General features: G+C 41.4%; 2 protein-coding genes and 1 non-coding gene across 3 annotated transcripts; 1 reads left to right on the forward strand and 2 right to left on the reverse strand.

Moving 5' to 3' along the window:
* Positions 1 to 13: 13 nt before the first annotated feature.
* On the reverse strand, positions 14 to 9,970 carry RANBP1 (RAN binding protein 1). The gene is given in 7 exon segments (XM_075516609.1): positions 14 to 300; positions 302 to 392; positions 1,385 to 1,450; positions 3,427 to 3,555; positions 5,588 to 5,745; positions 7,621 to 7,757; positions 9,812 to 9,970. Coding segments are annotated over 7 exon segments (627 nt in total). The 5' UTR covers positions 9,827 to 9,970; the 3' UTR covers positions 14 to 269.
* LOC142416756 (small nucleolar RNA SNORA77) lies at positions 1,165 to 1,297 on the reverse strand. The gene has a single exon (XR_012777815.1). It is a non-coding gene; the product is annotated as a small nucleolar RNA SNORA77 (small nucleolar RNA).
* Positions 9,971 to 10,002: 32 nt separating the features above from the next.
* Positions 10,003 to 18,349, forward strand: TRMT2A (tRNA methyltransferase 2A). Its single transcript, XM_075516607.1, has 11 exons — positions 10,003 to 11,137; positions 11,873 to 11,981; positions 12,474 to 12,655; positions 13,549 to 13,663; positions 13,920 to 14,035; positions 14,650 to 14,761; positions 15,814 to 15,936; positions 16,555 to 16,630; positions 17,180 to 17,296; positions 17,524 to 17,620; positions 17,964 to 18,349. The coding sequence occupies exons 1-11, from the start codon at positions 10,527 to 10,529 to the stop codon at positions 18,250 to 18,252; spliced, it is 1,947 nt and encodes a 648-aa protein (XP_075372722.1). The 5' UTR covers positions 10,003 to 10,526; the 3' UTR covers positions 18,253 to 18,349.
* Positions 18,350 to 18,679: the final 330 nt, after the last annotated feature.

Consider the following 18,679-nt stretch of genomic DNA (forward strand, 5'->3'; position numbering starts at 1 on the left):
CTGTCCTCTGATGCTGTTTTCAAGTTTGTTTTATTCACTCTTTTGGATGACTATAAATAAGTGTTTCCACTATGGAAAAGAAAGTTAGCACAGTACATTTTCATGACTGGGGAATGGATTTTCTGAAGACATCTTCAAAAGGGCAAAAGCTTAGAAAAAAAACAACCTGAACGTTGAATTCAGTTCCTTATAAAGTCCCTTGTAAAAATTAAAAAAAAAAAAAGAAAGAAAGAAAAAAGTAAAGGAAAAACTGCAAGGCCCAGGATGATTTATTGCTTTTCTTCAGTTTTTTCCTTGGTCTTTCTTCTCAGATTCTTTGCTCTCTTCCTTTACAGAAAGCTCTTCTAGTTTTTCAGCAACTTTATCAGCACTATCATTTTTGTCTGTGCCTGCTAAGAGATTGATTAGGAAAAAAGTTACATACAGCCAGTAATGGATTTTCCTGTAACAGGGGAAAGAGTACAGAAGTGGAGGGTGAGGGGGGTGGGGAGAGACAGCTGGTATTTAGAATAAAAACAAAAGTAAAGAAATTCTCCACTGACCATTGCAGTGATTAATTACATTTCTTTTCCTTTGGTAACTACCTCAGGTGTCAGAATTCAAGAAATACCACTTGCTTATTTTAATCACTAAATGAGGGCCTAATCATAGTGACTGACAAACATGTAACATTTGGTCAGCTTCGCTGCTACCAGTAACAGACCCCATACAGTGTCCAGTGAAGTAAATGTCTCAAGTCCCTAGCTTCTTGCCTATCTTAACCAAAAAAACACAAGTCAAGTTCCCCGGTTTGAAACTGGGGAATAGGAAGTTCTTACAACTGAAAAATTCCAATCTAAATATCTTGAAGAGCATTGACTGCAGACCACTAGTAATCTGTACTTTAGAAAGATGGAAGTGTTTATTTTACATGGTGAGATATCTTGTCACATAGGCAATTCTACAAGGTGGTGCATTAATCTATTAAACAGAGACCTGTGAAGAAATGCTACAACTTCATACACATTAACAGCTATAAAAATTAAATATTCTGCTTGCATGATTATATATTTGTAGCATTTGGGAAGGGGAACTAGAAGGAGGAAGTATCACTGTGGTTGCAGTGTTCATAGTTCATTTGTGCACTATAAACCAGAAATGCTTCCTTAGTAGCCTTTCCAAAAAAGCAATGTCTCAACAGCAATTGTAACAGCCTTCTACAAGAAAGAAGGCAATTGTCACTCCTGTGAACTATTACTCTTGCAGACAGGAAAAGCACCTGAACTGAAGACTGCAGTTCAGTACAGAGTGAGTCTGCTAAAACACAATGATACTCCAGGGGGCTATAACCACTCAAACAGCTAGAAAAAGTGGCATGGTACCACACTCAGACTTTTAACCTTACCTTTCTTTGCTCTCTTGTCTACTTCATTCCTGCATTCTTCAAATTTTGCCTTGAATTTCTGTGCATCTGTTTCAGTAAAGATAGAATATTTTTTTCATTAGTTTTACCTCCTTACAACATTGAATACTTCCAATCTTAAGGAAAGATACCTGAGAAGTTTTGTGTAAACAAAACTTGTAGGCACTTACAAAGTAATCTAGTTTTAAATTGTACAAGATGCTATGCAAAATTCTTGAATCACATCTTTGTGCAGAAGCAGTTTATTTTCTTTACCAAGTCTAAAGCAGCTTATTTTGCAAAATATTTAAAACATAATACCAGCAGGAGCTGTTTTGTAGTTACTGCAACTCCCAGCTGTCCCTAGCCTACAGGAATATGAACATGATGGGAGAGACTGCTAATACAACTACATGTGTGCAAAAGACTGAAGATTAGCTTTGAACTACTATCCTTGTTAGCTACATCATACCCTAAAAGACCTCCACATGCTTACCATAACTTAGGGTTCTTAGCATCGAGAATGGAGGATAAAGCCTGTTTCATTAGCACAGCATTCAGATTTAACACCCAAAGGCCTGGACTCAAGCTATTCCTGACTACAATAGCTAAGGAAGCATAACCTTCATTACATTTTGGTCTAAGCCACCACTTGAATTAACAGTCATTCCAAGCAGTTGATCAAGTTACAATAATGCTTCTACACAATGTAATACAAGCAACAAGACACAAAAGCGGATCAGGCAAGGTACTTTCTAACACCAGAACTATACAGGTAATTGGTATGCCAGCTCGGTCTGACCGACCACATGAGGTCACTGTTGCCCCACGGGAATTCAGAAGCCACTATGAAACTAGTCCAGGAAGTATTTGTATTCCTTTTCAAGCAGCTCAAAAAGGAAAGATACTTGAAGGGCATACTTAGTCTGTTCACCTGTCATCTGCTTAGTCAGTACTGCTAAGGGTAAACAGGCGAAGAGGACTACTCCCTCAAGACAAAACACTCAATAAGCTGAACAACCTCTACTAGAAAGAGGGACTTTTCAAAGATGAGCAAATAGTTACCAAAACCCTCTGGTTTCATACTTGATTAAGAAAGAAGCAAGCGCTAAGGTGGATCAGAAAGATTTATCTGGCTAAACAATATGATGTTGGAGAGTTGAGGAAAAGGAAGCAAGCAAGATATACCGAGTTCTTCCCAGATGTAGGCAAATCTATCTAGTTTTAAAATACACAGCCACTTTATTAGCCATCTAGCATGTAGGGAGAAGAGGTGGCTAACACACTAAACTCATGTGGCAAGTAGTAAAACAGGAAACGCAGCAACATTTTTCCTCTTCCGTTTAGCTTCTTTTGTCAAGAAAACAAAACCCCACTTCTTTGATTCAGTCCTAAGGAGTTGGGAAAGCTACACTGTCATTCAGCCCTACTAGCTGATCCATGGGTAATTACAGACCTGCTTTCTGTTCTGGTTGTCAATGTAGTCACTCCAGAAAAACCCACCAACTCGTATGATAGTTAGGTTTGACTAGCACTTTCCACTGAGTGTTCCATTTAATCAAAACTAAGGAGATACTACATACTTCATAAAAAAAAAAAAAAATCAGATGTTCTGCTAATGCAGATGGACCAGAAATCTCAGGTCAGTATTTCCTTGCTTCTAATGCAAAAATGTAATCTTAACTACAACTAAGCACCTGACATAAATGAAAGCAAGCTGCATGTATGAATCTCTACCCCACAGTATTACTGCTTTTAGTTTTATTCTAATTGGCATTACACTTGCATGAAATGCCTTAAGTTAAAAAAAGTGCCTAGGGCAGAAAGCTCTATAAATATTACTGGAGACCTCATTATTACACTGTTTGTCAACATATATGGTTAAGGGATTAACTGCCTTCTCTCAGTTAAAGCAGTAATTAGCTAACACTACCATGCAGGGGTAACATATAGCATATCTACAACAGCGGTTTACAGGAGTGTTTAGACATGTAGTGTAACATAACAGTATACAGCCAACGTAAGTTCAGTGCCAGTCCACTCACTCTCTGCATTTAAAAATCGGATTGCCAGAAGTTCAGGCTTGGGGCTTTCATCTGCAAAGTCAGCATGTGTGTTCCAGACCCATGCCCTGTCGCTCCCAGCATTAGGCTTCAGCTCCATTAAGGGTGTGACTGAAAAGAAAGAATTAAAACATGTACACAGCACAAAAGTAAATGTTTTCCACACCAGCCTCCACAAATCTTACTGACAACTGACTGCGATGGTTATGTAAAGCACTTTTTACTTTATGGAAAGTAAAGTGCTTTATGTAGAGCACTTTACACAGAATTACTTTTGGATAAATAGAAGACCATGGTGCCCATACATCTTTTTCCTCACATCCTCAAATAAAATGATGCATGTATAACAGAATGCTAGATTCCCTATCGTTAAGAAACAGAGTTTGATTCAAGTCTTGTTTAAAACAGATGACTGTGATACTACGAGAGATGCAGTCACTAAGCACAACTCTGAAGAACAGTCAAATGGTTTAGGAGGAAAAAGGCATCCAGACAAACAGCATTCACTCTTCTTTTGCACACTGAAAATACTACAATAAATTATTTTTAAAAAGCATTATTCCTACAATTAGTCATCAAATCAGGTTCATTTCTCTCTCATCAGTTTAAAGCTCGACTACAAGTTATTATAGAATTCTGCAGTGCTGCAGGATGTACACAGCATATTTTCAATCCATTTGTTCCTTCCCAGTAAATGGAGCCCTTTCCCTCCAAGACACTGTAATTACTTCACCTGACTGATTGGAGAAGTTGGAATGTTACTTCTCACACTAAGACTTTTTACATTACACCCATGCAAAGTTTAAGCAGGGCTTTTTTTCTTCCTGACCCCTGGGTCCTTTGTTTAGTTTGGGAGAAATCTGAAGAGTCTACTCACTTTCTTGCATTTTTTTAAATTTAGAGATCAAATTACATTTTGTTTCATTTAATGTTTTGCAAAATGAAGAGTCCTTTTGTCTGCCTGTGAGTCAGCAGAAATTCAATAAATAAATCTATACTGACAGCAGTTTTTCCAGGAAAAAAAACTTTTGACATGAACACTATAAATATATCAATTCTGTTTTGCATATGTGCAACATTTATTTTCCTAAACAAAAGGTTTATTCTTATTGGTTGGTGACTACACTGCTTTCATAGTTGCCATTTCATTTACTAAACAGGAACACCTGCGCCCTCTGAACAGTCTGACTTTCTGAAGAGTCTACCCAAAGAAAACAAGCATTATTCCTTCTGACTTCACATTGTATTACACTACTTCAAGCAAGTTATTTCGAGCTATCTAAATGTAGTTTAACTCCACAGAATACCATATACTCTTCGTATAAAAACCCGAGTATTACCAAAGCAAGCAAGTAACAAAGTATTACCAAATTAGCCAACTTGTTGCTAGTTACATTGACTTTCAAGTCTGTCTTGCCCTTTCATGTTTATTTTTATTCAAAGAGGATCAAAGGAACAAACCTCTCCTGCTCCATCAGCTCTCAGTACACATTCTTTTTGAATGAGTTAGCTGAATATGCCATGGTCATTTCAGTTTATTTCACAAGCAGAGAAAGGCAGCCACAGATTAGTTTAGCACCCCAGTATCCATTTTCTGATGGTTAAGCAATCACTTCTACCAATTCAAATATTTAGCTCATAGTAGTAAATTATTACAATTGCTTATTTCTCATTCTTTTATGAAAACAAGCCAGCATACATTAATGTCTTATACTAAGCAGTATTAAGGCCTACATTTTCTACACTCTATTAATCATTAAAAAACCACCACACACACTGGGAGCAATCACAAAGTCTGTCTATTCCAGCTAAATTTTAAAGTGTCTTTAGGACACTATCAGTGTCTGAAGAAAAAAACCACAACAACTTTAAGACTCAGCCTTGCAGACAATCACCAAAACCAACTACAGCTTCCTTCCATTAATAAAAATAAGCACTTATTGGTTTTGATGCTTGTAGCCTTGTGTGCAGAGCAAGAGATAACTATATTTACAGTCTAATATAAATTTGACGCCTATTTAAAGACATATAGCAATTCTCTAGCTGCTACTAAAAAGCCACTAAGCTCTTAATCTACAATATACAATTCCACAAGGTTATTTTTTAAAAACAAAAATAAGAAGTATAGCAATGTATAACATACTATAATGGTTTGCACAGATTTTTAGGGTTTTATCCCTCCTCATGAGGAGGCGAATTGTTCCCTTCTCCTTGTGTTTCAGGAGTTTTACATCACCAGTTCCTCGTTCTTTCCATTCTGGAAGGTCATTCTCAGATGCAAATCGGAATAGCTTTGCTCGCCTTGAAGAGAGAATTTAAGAAGTTAGCCTGCATGTAGAAACATTTATCAAAACAGCATACTTGACTGAACAGTCCAGCTGTTTTTTTAAAAGCCACACACAAGAAAGATAACAATTCCTTTTGTAAGGTTCCCTGTTCTACTTCAGCATACAAATTTGGAAACTGATACGATTGTTTGTTATTAAATTTGAATTTATTAGGAATTATGTAATAGCTATACTAAAATTCAACAGGTTCTGGACACACTTTTGGGACACGATAAACATATTTGGTGTAGGCAACCTTTCAAATTAAAGTAGCTAATTAACAGGTTTTGCTATAGCTAGAGTTCTTATATATATTATGAATACAACTGCTACATCTAACCAGCAGTATTTATTAATTCAAGAAATTGAGCAGCTTAAGGCTAAGTAAAGACTCTTGTGTAATTCCAAGCCCAATGTTTGATCAACTGTTAACAAAGTGCCTCACCCTCTAGGGTCACTCATTTCCTTTTAACTCCAAAAACCTAGTTGTTGCTGTTCTTAAATCAGGAATAAAGGAAGCTTAGTGTTGCACTGCAGTGCAACATACCTGCTTCAGAGCATCACTGTTTAATCTTCCCAGATACCAGTGTGCCAAAAGATAAACAGGAGTAGTTTGGGACATTAGTCAAAACCGACCCAAGAGACAGGCTGAGCTCTGCTAGTGAGGAGTTTAAGACACTGCTATAGGAAAGGAAACACCTGCTCACACTACCGGATATATATAAAAACACACTTTTCTGTAAAAGAGCAAGGGATAGGGACTTGTAATAAACCAGGTCCTTCAAGACCACGAGAAGGTGTCAGATGTTGGAGCAAGCTACTCTAACAGATGCTCTGATGCAGGTGAACTACTTTGTTCCAAAGCAAGTCCTTCCTTCCAAGTTCAGCTGGCATTCAGTAGGTGATTCCCCTACATTTAGCTATCAGAACAACCAGCATTAAAAAAAAAAAAAAAATTCCTTTCCTCCTTCACCCCTTTGTACACATAAAAATGAACTTACAGAGCACTGGAACTTACACCATTAATCCCCCCCCCCCTTTTTAAATTAAAAAAAATTCTTCTTTCCATCTGATTCTGCATATCACATCTGCAGAGAGGCCTAATGGTCAGATCTCACCATGCTACTACTTGTCAGAAAATGACCATCACTTTAGTTTTTACCAGAATCTGTATAGAGAGAACTCAAATCTCTCTTCCAGATGAACAATACCCTTCTGCGATTAAGTAAAAGCACTATTTTAAAAACTTATTTAAAGCAAACGCATCATGGATCAAATTCAAAACACTTCTTAAGCCTTTAGCCTATATGTTTCTTCAGGCAGATCATACATCTTAAGCAAGCGATCCTAATTTGACAATAAGCCCAATCTAAGGATAAAACGATGTTTAAGACAACAGAAAAGTACTGCCACAAACACCCCAATGTTGTACTGCATCCACTGCTTTTATTGTTTCAGTATATCATACATCACCCTTTACAACTGGGGATGCATGGCAGCAACACTATATACATCTTATTTTTTCCCCCCAAGATACTTGTTTTATACCGTGATCACACAATTTCAAACCTCTAATTATTATCCAGGTTAATGTTTTCTTTTAGGCTAAACAATACTAAAGCCAGATTCGTAATATCAGCTCCCTTCTATTGTTCCAGACTTCAGAGTTTCTTGGGGCATTATTATCAATCATCCCCCCACTCAATCTCTGCCACCACAGTAAATACCAACCAACTTAGATTACCACTTCGTACACAGAGATTCCTAACAAGTTATCCAGCTTTTTATAAATGCATTCAAGTTTAAGCCTAATAAACATTTAGATAATATACAGAAATATTTTACTTACATCTTAAAGAGTTCTTCCTCATCCTCTTCCAGAGTTTTTATTTCTTGCTCAGGAAGGGAAACTATGGGCTCAAACTGAGGATCATGGTTAGAGTCATCTGCATTTTCAGTAGAAGTATCATGCTCCTCATGTGTTTCCTGGGGAGGAAAACAAAAAAGAATAGAAAACACCCAAAACTTGTTATGTACTTAAAATCTGAAGTACTCATATCTGTGTTTAAAATGAAAACATTTATGAGTATTCAGCAATTAGTAACTGAAATACCCTGTAACAATAAAGAAAAATGATTGCTAAAAACAAATAGCTTTAAAGTCAACATACAGTTATACTAAGGGGAAAAAAAAAGGGGCTTTTGCCGTGTTAGACGTTTTAGTCCTACCACTCTTATTAATTGTGCAGAGGCTTGGCCTTGGAGCAATAGCTCTTGGTTATGGAAAAATAATTTCTTCCGCTATTTTTCCTACATAATGTGTTTTATGCTACTAAAGCACTACTTATTTCTTAGTGGCTAATGACCTATGATTAGTGGGAATAAAGAAAAAAAAAAAACAGAACACCAAAGCAACCATCTACACCAGCTTAAGGGACACATTACGTCCAGAATGTGTGGATTATGTATGAGAATCACCCACAAAGGTATTTTTGAAGCACAGTTGCAACACTCATGAAATAATTTAAGATTCTTTGCTTTAAGACTCTTTGGGGAACTTTAGGTTATGTGTAAATGGTCAAAATACTACTTATTTAGTTATTTAGGAATCTGTCATAGCATTCATTAAGCTTAAGAATTGTTTTTTGTATGTGACTAGTAAGTAAATGATAAACATCTCTAATACTTCATACATCTGCACTGCTAAGAAGCATTCAGTAGAGAAGCCTAGAAGGGAGATTCATTTGCAAGTTTAATGAGGCCACAAACAGCTATCTCGGGTCAAGGGAACTGATTTGGGTTTGTTTTGTTGCTGTTTGAATAAGAGAAAGGAAAAACAGTCTATACATTGAAGACACTTCAATCTTATTTTCACTTTACAGATGAAAGAGTCCACTCTTACAGGCTCTACTTAGAATTATATCCTTTACAGAGCAGGTACACACCACACATGAATAAAGCAACTGGAATGAAGCAGCCTGTTTTTACTAAATAGTGAAAAGACAAAAAAAAAAAAAGAAAAAGAAAAAAGGGGCAAGGGGGAATTAGGTAAGAAATGTTGCAAAATAAATTCAGGTTATGTCAACAACATCACACCAGCTATCATTACTTTTATGACCCTGGTGTTCCAGTAGGTAAGAAAATAGCGAGAAAGACATTAAGCCGCATCTGTTTTCAAGAAACAGGAAAAGAAACATTGGCCAAACTTTTACACATTGTCTCCTCCAGCAGCAAGCAGCGCACCCCGTATCGTAATTCATCAGCCGCTCTGCGCCTGACCAGTTAACTGCAGAAGCCATGAGAAACGCGTAATTCACAATAGCCACATGTGAGAGAAAGTAGATCCCGTTATCACGATGAGATCCCGCCTTGCCGCGACATGAAGCACGTGGGGCTGCTCCTCCCGCCGGGCCGCGGCACGAGGGGTCCGGTCAGCCAGGCTGGGGGGAGGGGCGGAAAGGAGGGAGGAGGAGAAAGGAGGGAAACGGGGAGCGGGATCACCCAAAGCGCCGGAGTCACAGACGAGACCGCGGCGCCCACGAGGGGCTCCGGCCTCCTCACGCCCGCGAAGGGACGCCGCCGGCGCAGGCCGGGCGGAGCGGGAGCGGACGGCCTCGGCCTCCCACGTTCGGCTCCGCCAAGGGACAGGCCCCGGGACACACACGCGCCCGAGCCGCCTGCAACGGCCGGACACCCCCGGCCCCGCCGCGCCGCGCGGAGCCGGGCGGGGACGAGGCGGCGCTGCCGCTCCCTGCCCCCCGACAAGGCCCAGAGCGCGTCCTTCCCGGCCCCGGGCCTTGCGCGACCTCGGGCCCCCCGCCCGCCTAAGCCCTTCGGCTCCTGCGGCCGCCCCACGTCGCCCACCCCGACGGGCGCTCAGGCCCGCTCCTCTCCGCCGGCCCCCTGCCCCCGGCCGGGCCCCACCTGTTTCCGTTACCCCCTCCCCATCCCCCACCCCGGCCCGCCTCCCCCCTCAGCGCCAGCCCTGCCCGCCTCGGCACCCCGCTCCTCGGCGCGCAGAAGCGCGTCCGCTCCCCTCACCTTAGTGTCCGCCATGGGGCCGGGCTCGCTCCGCTCCGCTCGCCGTTGCCGCCTGCCCGCCGAGCTTCCTGCCGCGCGCCCCCGCCCCTCCCGCCTTTACCTCATTCCCGCAGCCCGCGCCGCCGCTGCCGCAAGGCCCGATGGGAAACACCCACTTTCCTCAGCCCCGCGCTCCCGCCCCGCCCCCGGCGCGCCGCGGCCGGTCCCGGGGGCCCGGCGCGGAGAGAGCACCCGCCGCCCCCGGCCGCGCCGGCACCGGCCTGCGGCGCCGATCTCCGTCCCGGGCGCCTCCCGCTCCCGGCGAAGCTTGTGGTGGGGTCCCGGTGCCGAGGCGCTTCCCATCAGCCCTCGCGGCATGGCGGCGGCCACCCCGCGTCTCGACCCAAGATGGCGTCTGCGTGCGTGACGGAGGGGAGTAACATTTCACTCGCTGCCGTTATTATTTTTAAGCGACGCAGCTGACCCCGCACGCGAGGAACGGTAGCGGTGAGCGGCAGACGTTAAAAAAAATACATCGTTTCTGTGCCCCCCCCGCCCCCCCCCTTCTGCAACGGTCTGTCGGTGACGCCACAGCCCCGCCCCCAGGAGCCCGGCGCCAGGAAGCGCGAGCTCTGCGCGGGCCACTCGACCCGCGGGGCCGGGGTTCACTGGGTGTCCGGGCTGAGGGGAGTCTGGCGCCGGTGTGCGCGGCCGCATCCGCGGGGCTGGCGGGAGCATGGAGGAGGGAGGCGGTCGGTGCGAGCCCGACCAGGTCGCGGCTCCGGTGCCCGGGGCTAAAGATGGGGCTGAAGCGGAGAGCAAGGCCGATGGCGGCGGGGGTGACCCCGCGGCGAGCCCCGCGGCCTGCCCCGACGTGTACAGGTACATTAAGGGAGACTTGTTTACCTCCGAGATCTATAAAGTAGAAATACAAAACCTTCCCAAATACATCGGGTTTAATGACGTGAAGAAGTTCCTTGCCAAATACGGACTCAATCCTCATAAGATAAAACTTTTCGGGAAGCAGACGTTCGCATTTGTAACATTTAAAAGTGAGGAGGAGAGGGACAAGGCCATGAAGGTCCTCCATGGGGTTTTGTGGAAGAGCCGGCACCTGAGCGTCAGGCTTGCCAAGCCGAAAGCTGACCCGATTGCAAAAAAAAGGAAGAAAGAAGAGGAGACGGAGCAGGGAGAGGTGAAGCGGCCGGCTCCCTCCAGCGCCAGTGGAGAGGAGCCCCTGAGCAAGCAAATAGCCGATGTCGTGACCCCGCTGTGGAACATGCCCTACGAAGAGCAGCTGGCCAAAAAGAAGCAGGAATGTGAACAAGTGCTGCAGAAGCTGACAAAGTAATTCCTGTTTGTAAAGCTACTGTAATGTTTACAAGACTTGACCTTATGTTGGGATATAGCTCAATTTGCACAAATTGCTATCTCTAGAATAAAGTAAGTTAGGGGTAGGTCAAAAACCAACCCCCTGACAAAGTAAATAAAAGGTAATCTGCAATGCCAGGACTTAAAAACTTCCAGCTGACAAAACTTGCTGTTGCTGTTCTTGGTCAGCCTGGAAAGATTGCAAGATGAAGGGGCATTGTTTTAAGGTCTGTTGTTCCATCAGCCTCAGCAGCAGGATGTTTGTGGCCTTAAAGTTCAAGAAAAATTGGCACTGTCAAATGGAGTAAGAGATAACCAATCTGTAGAGATGGTACATTACTATTAAGGTTTTCTCTAAAAATCCCCTCAAATTTTTATGCCTTGTCTTTGTAGATCAAAGTACTGCTTCTATCTCTTGCCTTACTCACTTAGGTACATAAAATGGGCATTCTTTTAATGCATGGGTACATGGATAAATCTAGTACACACCTTTATAACTACAATTAACTCTTATTTTTTCAGGTTACAGCTCTTACAAAGTTGGAGGGGCTTTGCCTGTTAAAAAATTCTTCTGGAAGAAATACTCTTCATCTGATAATCTGATATTTTTTTATGCCCTATACAAAAAAAGAAAAAAAAATGTCTTGTACAACTCTTAACTTCAGTTTTTCTAAAAGTGTACCTTACAATTTTTGTTTCTGATTTGGGCAGGGAAATAGGAAGTAACAACAGAGCTTTACTACCTTGGTTGTTCCTGCAGAAGCAGAAGTATAATAAATTGTGTTGCCCTGTGGAGGGAGTGAAAGCATCCCCTTTGCAGGTAATGTAGTCCTAGGTAAAGTATGGAATGGGGTTAATGAGCTTGGGGTTAAATCGGTTATTTGGTCTTAAGAGACAGTGGACAAACTGAGTATTTGACTTCTTGTAACAAATTATGAATTTTAGACATTGTTGCCTTTCATGTAAATACTGTGTGGAAATATTTACAGGAAGCAGAAGAACAGTTACAATTAACTGGATATTCTAACTTTAAAATTAATATGCTGCCCCTACAAGCTTGTGTTGTAGGCGAATACAAACATTCTTCAACACAGGCAGTATTTTGCTCTTTAAATAACAAGACTTACTAATACTTTTTCATTATTGCTGTTAGTTCTCGTACATCAAAATCCATGAATCTCTTCCGTATGAACTACATGTCCTGTGTCCATTTGCAAATACGTTTAACCGTATGAGGGTTGTTTCAGGAGAAACTTGGCATGTACAAATAAGTGCTATGTAAATATCTTACATAACTTTATTTTAAATCTAGACTGAATATCGCAACAAATGTGAGTTCTTGATTGGGATTGGTGTAAATCAAGAAGACAAAACTGTGGGTTGTCGTCTTGGCAAATATAAGGGTGGTACATGTGCTGTAGTGGAGCCATTTGATACTATTCACATTCCTGCTATTGCCAAAAAAGTAGTAAAAGCTTTCCAAGACTACATAAGGTGAGCATAAGTAAAACAAGTTATCCGTAAAGGTTTTTATATCGTACTCATAAATATTTATAAAATTAAATGTTACGAGAAGCTTGGTGTTTGTTCTGAGCTTTAGGACCTACAATATACCAGTCTCAATTTTCAGCAGTTCTTTGATGTTTACATCTCGTGCCTAGATCACTGGCTATTTTTCCCTTGCTCTTGCTCAGCTGTTCTGAGATGGAGGGACAGATACCAGCTGAACACAGCTTTACTGCAAGCGATGAGATGTATAAGTTTGCAATAAAAAGTGTCCGTTATTTGAGAGCTTCTTCCACTGACTGTAAAGAATTACTCAGAAAAAGGCTTTTTGAAAGAGGAATTTGAATAACAAAGGTCAATTGCTTCCTTGGATGAAGAGAAGAATCATCCTACAGCAAGGAATAAAACAAAAGTTGTAAATTTAAGCAGCAATACTTTTTAGAAAAAGGAGCGGTTTCTTTAAAAAGCAATTAAGTCCTCGAAAATGGAAACCTCAGAAGAATGATGAAGATGGAAAGTGTGAAGTTGGTATGAAGCACAGAAGCCAATGAAGGCATTATAAAAAGTTGTGTCGTTCTCTGAATGCGTCGAGAAGCTGCCTATATCCTATCTGTAATTTTGGATGGGTTAAAACGGGTAAGAGGGTTGTGAGAAGTAGGGACAGATTATTTTGCATTAGGAGGTAGGATCTATTCATCAGTCTCTTTTTTCTTAATTAGGATGTGGAAGTCATTCTTTTCTTGGCAAATCAGTGTAGCCTCTGTTTGTACTTAACATTTTTCATTGCTTTGCATGATGAGCTGCTTTTCTTTCAATGAACTGTTGAATGTTATGCAAAAAAATAGTTCTCTGTGAAGTAACTGAGCTTCTGAAAATTGCAGGTCAACTCCTTACTCAGTTTACAGCCCAGAAACCTATGAAGGTCACTGGAAACAGCTCACAGTCCGTACCAGCAGGAATGGCCACGTTATGGCAATTGTTTATTTTAATCCTCAGGTATTTAAGTTGATATATAATGTGCAGCTCAGACACATAGCTTTAAAATTACATACATTTGGTTTTATGAATAGTGCATGCAAAAGAGAAATAGAATAATTACTCGGTGTAGTTTACCTTGCATTACTGCTCTTCTGTTGAGACCAGTCTGATACATGCAAATGAACAAGTAATTAATATGCTTATAGAAGGCACACACTAAATCATATCTTTAAGTCAGTTGATTATTGTCCCTTCTTTCAAATGAAACCTTTAGAAATTAAGTAAAGAAGAGCTAGCTGACCTGAAAATCTCTCTGGCAAGCTACTTCACAGAAGGGATGGGAAAAAGCAGTGGCGTTACTTCGCTGTACTTTGTGGAGGAAGGACAAAGGTGAGGGAATCTTGGTGGTGGCTGGATTTTTGGTGTTTGCAACAGAAAAGTGGATAGTGCTTCCACACCATTGTTTTGTCTATTTCATAAAAGTAGCAGCAGTGTTACCAGTTTGTTGAACAGTTATTTACCTTTTCCGCAAGAGACTCCTGCAATTTCCCGTTCTCCTGTAGCGTTCACTGGGTCAAGGCAGGCAGAGTTTCAGTGGGTGAACCCACTACTAGTTGCTGGCTGTCAAGCTGTAGAAGTGTTTACTGCAGTAGATGGGTATTTATTATTACCAAGTAACTTCTGCCTCCTTTCTTCCCTATTTTATGTCATTTTTTCATCTCCCCATCCTCTTCCACAGAGCACAAGGCTCACACTGTCTTCATCTAGAGACAATGTAGGTCCTACCGTTTGCATCAATGGAACAATTGTACGCTGTCAGAAAAAAATGGCCGAGAGTCTCTAAAAGGACATGATAAATGGCGGCCCCCTATAACTTACTGCTTAATATGGAGTGCTACAGTTTTTAAGATGACTACAGCTTTGGTAAAAATTGCAACAAACATATTTGTCTCTTTTTCTCTTTATTTTGTCTCCCCATGCCTTGTGTCGCCCCCCCGCCCCAGGAAATCGCCCAATCTAGAAGACTTGCCTTTGGAGCATGTGGCTGGTGATAAGTACATCTATGAAGAACTTCTTGGCCTAAAGTTTAGAATTTCTCCTCATGCATTTTTTCAAGTAAGGATGATCCAAAGTTGCTAATTTAACTGGATTTGCATTAATGCCCTTAGGCTTGGCTAATGCTGTGTAACAAGATATTATATACCTAGAGATTTTTTTATATAAGCTTTTATATATTTGGTGTGATTCAACACCTTCGAGTATTATGTTGGGCTGTAAAAACAGTGAATGAGTGTAAACTTGATGGGGACACGTTGGAGACAACTTTTTTTTTCTTTTTACTAGTTCAGTATCATTTGCCTCCCGTTGAACGGCAGCCTTTACATATACAGAACATGCAGTATGTAGTTCAGGAGTCTTTGTAGTACTAATTGTTGTTGGTTTTTGCAAAACACTTCTTCCCTTCCAGCACTTTAAAGCCACAGCAGGTAGCCTGTATCATTGAAATGGAAAGTACTGAAATAGGAGGGAAGTATATTGTCACTTGGCATCGTAAAGACATTGAAGCTAAACTGTATTTTCTATTTGCCATAGATTTGTTTCCACATAGCGTGCTTTGCTTGCTCTTTAAGACAGAGAATATGCTTGCTGTAGAGGCACTGGTTTAGAACGTTTATTATACACTACTTCCTTAGCCATAATGTGTAATTACAGCATTACTTTAAAGCAGTATTACAAACAAGGTTAAAATAAAGCTTGCTGAGCGTATGGTCATGGTTATATTCTCCTGGTTTTGAATCTTTACTACTTCCTATTCAAGGAGAGGAAGTTTAAAGTCCGGAGTTCACTTTATTGCTTAGCGTTTTGCTTAATTATTTTGTTTGTTGTCTCCTCTAGCTTCCACACTTACTTTTTAGGTACTGTAGAACAAGTCGTATTTTTACTAGAACATAGATAACAAATTGCTGCTCAGAGAGAATTGAGTGAGACTTTAACAACAGGATCTCTTGATACGTGCTGGTCTAGGTCCGTTAGATGTGATTGTAACATGTGTGTGAAGTTGACTTGTTTCTTAGAAACCAGAAGAAGAAAACACGCTTCCCCAAGACTCGTTAAAACACATTTACTGTTGATGAAGAAGTAGACCTATTTGACGTATAATTTCACAGGTGAACACGCAAGCTGCAGAAGTTTTGTATACTGCCATTAGGGAGTGGGCACAGCTGAGCCAGGAGAGCACTGTACTGGACATCTGCTGTGGTACTGGAACTATTGGGATTTCTTTGGCAAAGGTGAGTGAGTAACTTCTCTTCTTGGGTGTAATCTGCTTTTAACAGATGTAGATCTTTAGTTGTGCTTACAGTGAAAGAAAATACTTGCTGTACTTGTAATGAAACACATTATAGCTTCTTTTTTTCAATTAATTTCTAATTAAACTGCCTGCAGCTGTTTTACCAAATCATGATGAACGCTCACCCTTGTGTTGAGCAGCCTAAATTATTTTGAAACTAATTCAGTCGAAAGAGGCAGTAGTTCTGTAGGATAGCCAACATTCACTAGAATCTATCCACTTATCTAATGAATAACCAACATTTCTTATACCATTTTTAGAGCGGAGCTTGCTAGACCATCTAAGGAAGTCTGGCCCCCCAAAAAAGACAGACGCCAGCATAACTGGAGTCTGTCACGTACAGGTTGGGATCAGTGGTGTTCATCCCACAACCGCAGTCGAAGAGTCCCTCTTTATTTGCACAGGTCCCTTCTCAGCCCTTTTTCTGGCTGCAAGGCAGTAATGCTCTGACCAGGTACTAGTCAGCGTTCACGTGTAGCAGTTAATTGCTGATGCTATGAACAATGGTTAAATTTACACTGACGTACCACAGATGGATCTTTTTCCCTTGGTTCTATAGAAAGTAAAGAAAGTGATTGGAATTGAACTCTGCCAAGAAGCTGTGCAGGATGCCAAAGTGAACGCCCAGATCAACGGTTAGTTAAGCTAAAATGCTAAGGTCTTTGTTAAGAAGTACGGTAGTTGTATAGCTAGGTTCTCTTTACGTTAGATTCTGTTAGTAGTTGTATAGCTAGTTTGTGTTACCTAAGCAGCTTGGAATTACATGTTGTTGATAGTAACCTTGTTCACTTTAAACATTTCATCTCTCTTGAAAACAAATACCGTGTTAATCTGCGAGATCAGTTTTCCTGTTGACTAACAGCTAGTGCTTTTTTTCTCCAAAAATAAAACATTTCAGTGTAAAAGTGAAGTGAAGCCACAGTTACCCTGATAAATAAAACATTAGCAGTAGCTTTTGTTTGTGGGGTTTTGCTTTAGTTCAGATAATGGAAGATGCTCAAGTTACTGTTGTTTAAATGATCTGAAGTACCAGTGATTGTTTAAATTATGCTGATTTCAGGGTAGACTAAACGATTTGTAGTTTCTAAGGCATCAGAACTTAATATCCAGTTTGAGTATACTAAAAGATGCTTGGACGAGATAAGTAATAAGTACTCTGATAACATCTTTTTGGTTTTTTATAGAACTGAATAATATTGAATTTCATTGTGGGAAGGCTGAAGATATTGTTCCTTCCCTAATTAACGTATTGGCTCCTCAGAACCTGATTACTATTGTAGATCCACCACGAGCAGGGCTGCGTAAGTTTACCTTCTCTTAAGTTCTAAGACTATCTCCTAATTGCTGTTTGGTGGTGAACCTAAGAAAACACCAATGGAATAAATTAAGCGGGAGGCTTCAGGTATAGCTTGAAGCAAGTAGGTGTTGCAGCAGTTTTGTTCACGCTGGAGTATAACCTGGAATTTTTCTGCGAGTCTGTTGCTGCACGCAGAACTGGTAAACAGCTGCCTTGGTGTTGGTCCTCTAGATTCCAAGGTAATTCTCGCCATTAGAAGAGCTGAACATCTGAAGAAGCTTATCTATGTATCCTGCAATCCCAGAGCTGCAATGAGTAACTTTGTGGAGTGAGTATTTCTTGCATTAAGTTGACTAAGGAAATGCGGTAAGGAGAAAAATACATGCTTCCTGGGGGGGACAGACAGACCACAGTCGTCAGATTTGTATTTTTAAGCCATATTCACAGAGGTTTACCTTTTGCCAGAAGCACTTGACAGCTGCTACACAGCAAGGTGGGAACCGTATGACCCAATACGCCAGTAATAATGGAAATGTTAGGGGTGGCAAATAACCCTGTCATGGCCTTGAGGCTTGGGGAAGAAAAACCTCTCTTAGAAGAGTAGCAGTGATGAACAGTGTACTAAAGTGTTAATGCCGTTCTTCCTCCCTTCCTTTCCCTTTCCCATCAAGTCTTTGCCGAGCCCCTTCCAACAGAGTCAAAGGAGCCTCTTTCCGTCCCATGAAAGCGCTGGCGGTGGATCTCTTCCCTCAGACCAGGCACTGCGAGTTACTGATACTCTTTGAAAGGGTTGACTACACAAACGGGAGCTCTGCTGAAGCACCGCCTGAGGCCACTCAGGTCACAACAGCAGGATGTGACTCGGAGCGCTCGGATGGCGCCAACCCATCCAATGCTGACGCAAGCCAGGCGCCTGCTGTACAGGTAGATACTGCACTCCAAGAGAGGGAATCAACTTAGCTCCCCAGAGACACTTTCCAGGAACTACTTTCGCTTCTTAACTGCTTCCATAACATTGTTTCTGTAACATCCAGGTAATAAATCTCTGTACAACAGAGTAGTTGCAAGGCTGCCAAGTTATTTCATCATATGAATTAGAGTTCAAGTTCATTATGTACTGCTAGGCCAAATCCTGCTTTTCTCCGCCTGCCCTTGGGGGGAAGTTTAGGTGAGTGACTGGTAGTCTCACTCTTCAACCAGCTGAAACGTAGCTTTACGTAAAGTATGCCACAACTATATTCAGATACAATGATTTGAAACCTGGGCCGATTTTCAATGCAACTCCGTCCCTTCCAGTGCGAGTGTAATACACCACACCAGAAGCGTTAGTGAGCAGCTGCTGTTGATCAACACCAACTGAGCAGTGAGGAGGACCCTGCGGACTGAC

Source organism: Mycteria americana, chromosome 13 (assembly GCF_035582795.1).
Source record: "Mycteria americana isolate JAX WOST 10 ecotype Jacksonville Zoo and Gardens chromosome 13, USCA_MyAme_1.0, whole genome shotgun sequence".
In the NCBI taxonomy this organism is placed as follows: domain Eukaryota; kingdom Metazoa; phylum Chordata; class Aves; order Ciconiiformes; family Ciconiidae; genus Mycteria; species Mycteria americana.

Bases quoted from the DNA above. Each gene is read 5' to 3' on its own strand.
- TRMT2A (XM_075516607.1), top strand. From the start codon at position 10,527: ATGGAGGAGGGAGGCGGTCGGTGCGAGCCCGACCAGGTCGCGGCTCCG. The intron at 14,036-14,649 runs GTGAGGGAATCT...CCCCCGCCCCAG, and splicing joins TTTGTGGAGGAAGGACAAAG to GAAATCGCCCAATCTAGAAG. The intron at 16,631-17,179 runs GTTAGTTAAGCT...GGTTTTTTATAG, and splicing joins AGTGAACGCCCAGATCAACG to AACTGAATAATATTGAATTT.